The sequence below is a fragment of the Penaeus monodon genome, chromosome 30, assembly GCF_015228065.2.
Source record: "Penaeus monodon isolate SGIC_2016 chromosome 30, NSTDA_Pmon_1, whole genome shotgun sequence".
Classification (NCBI taxonomy): domain Eukaryota; kingdom Metazoa; phylum Arthropoda; class Malacostraca; order Decapoda; family Penaeidae; genus Penaeus; species Penaeus monodon.
The window spans coordinates 26352132-26352400 of record NC_051415.1 but is presented as its reverse complement, the minus strand read 5'-3'; the positions used below and the strand labels follow the sequence as shown (position 1 = coordinate 26352400).

The 269-nt window shown below is 50.6% G+C and overlaps 1 protein-coding gene across 1 annotated transcript in view; it reads left to right on the top strand.

Moving 5' to 3' along the window:
- The window catches only part of LOC119592391 (major facilitator superfamily domain-containing protein 12-like), a 49907-nt gene that overhangs the window by 45443 nt on the left and 4195 nt on the right, over positions 1-269 (top strand). The window contains exon 5 of the mRNA XM_037941212.1: positions 157-267. Within this exon, the coding sequence (XP_037797140.1) occupies positions 157-267 (111 nt within the window). The remainder of the gene's footprint in view (positions 1-156; positions 268-269) is intronic.

Here is a 269-nt window from a genome sequence, read left to right as displayed (position 1 = left end):
GTGCGCGCGCAATAATCTATCTGTTTATCTCTATGTGTGCACGCATGTGTGTATAACTTACTACCTGCACTCTTCAAGTGTATAGGAAAGAAAGAAAAAAAAACATACCTAACATCCAATGAAAGACGCCAACAACGCCCCCCCCCCCACCAACAGGTACGCATTCACGGTGCTCTCCAACCTCACCGTCTTCACCATCACCTTCTTCGTCCTGAACACGGGCGCCTCAAGCACCTCCGAGAGCACGGACGCCAACTGCACCATGACCA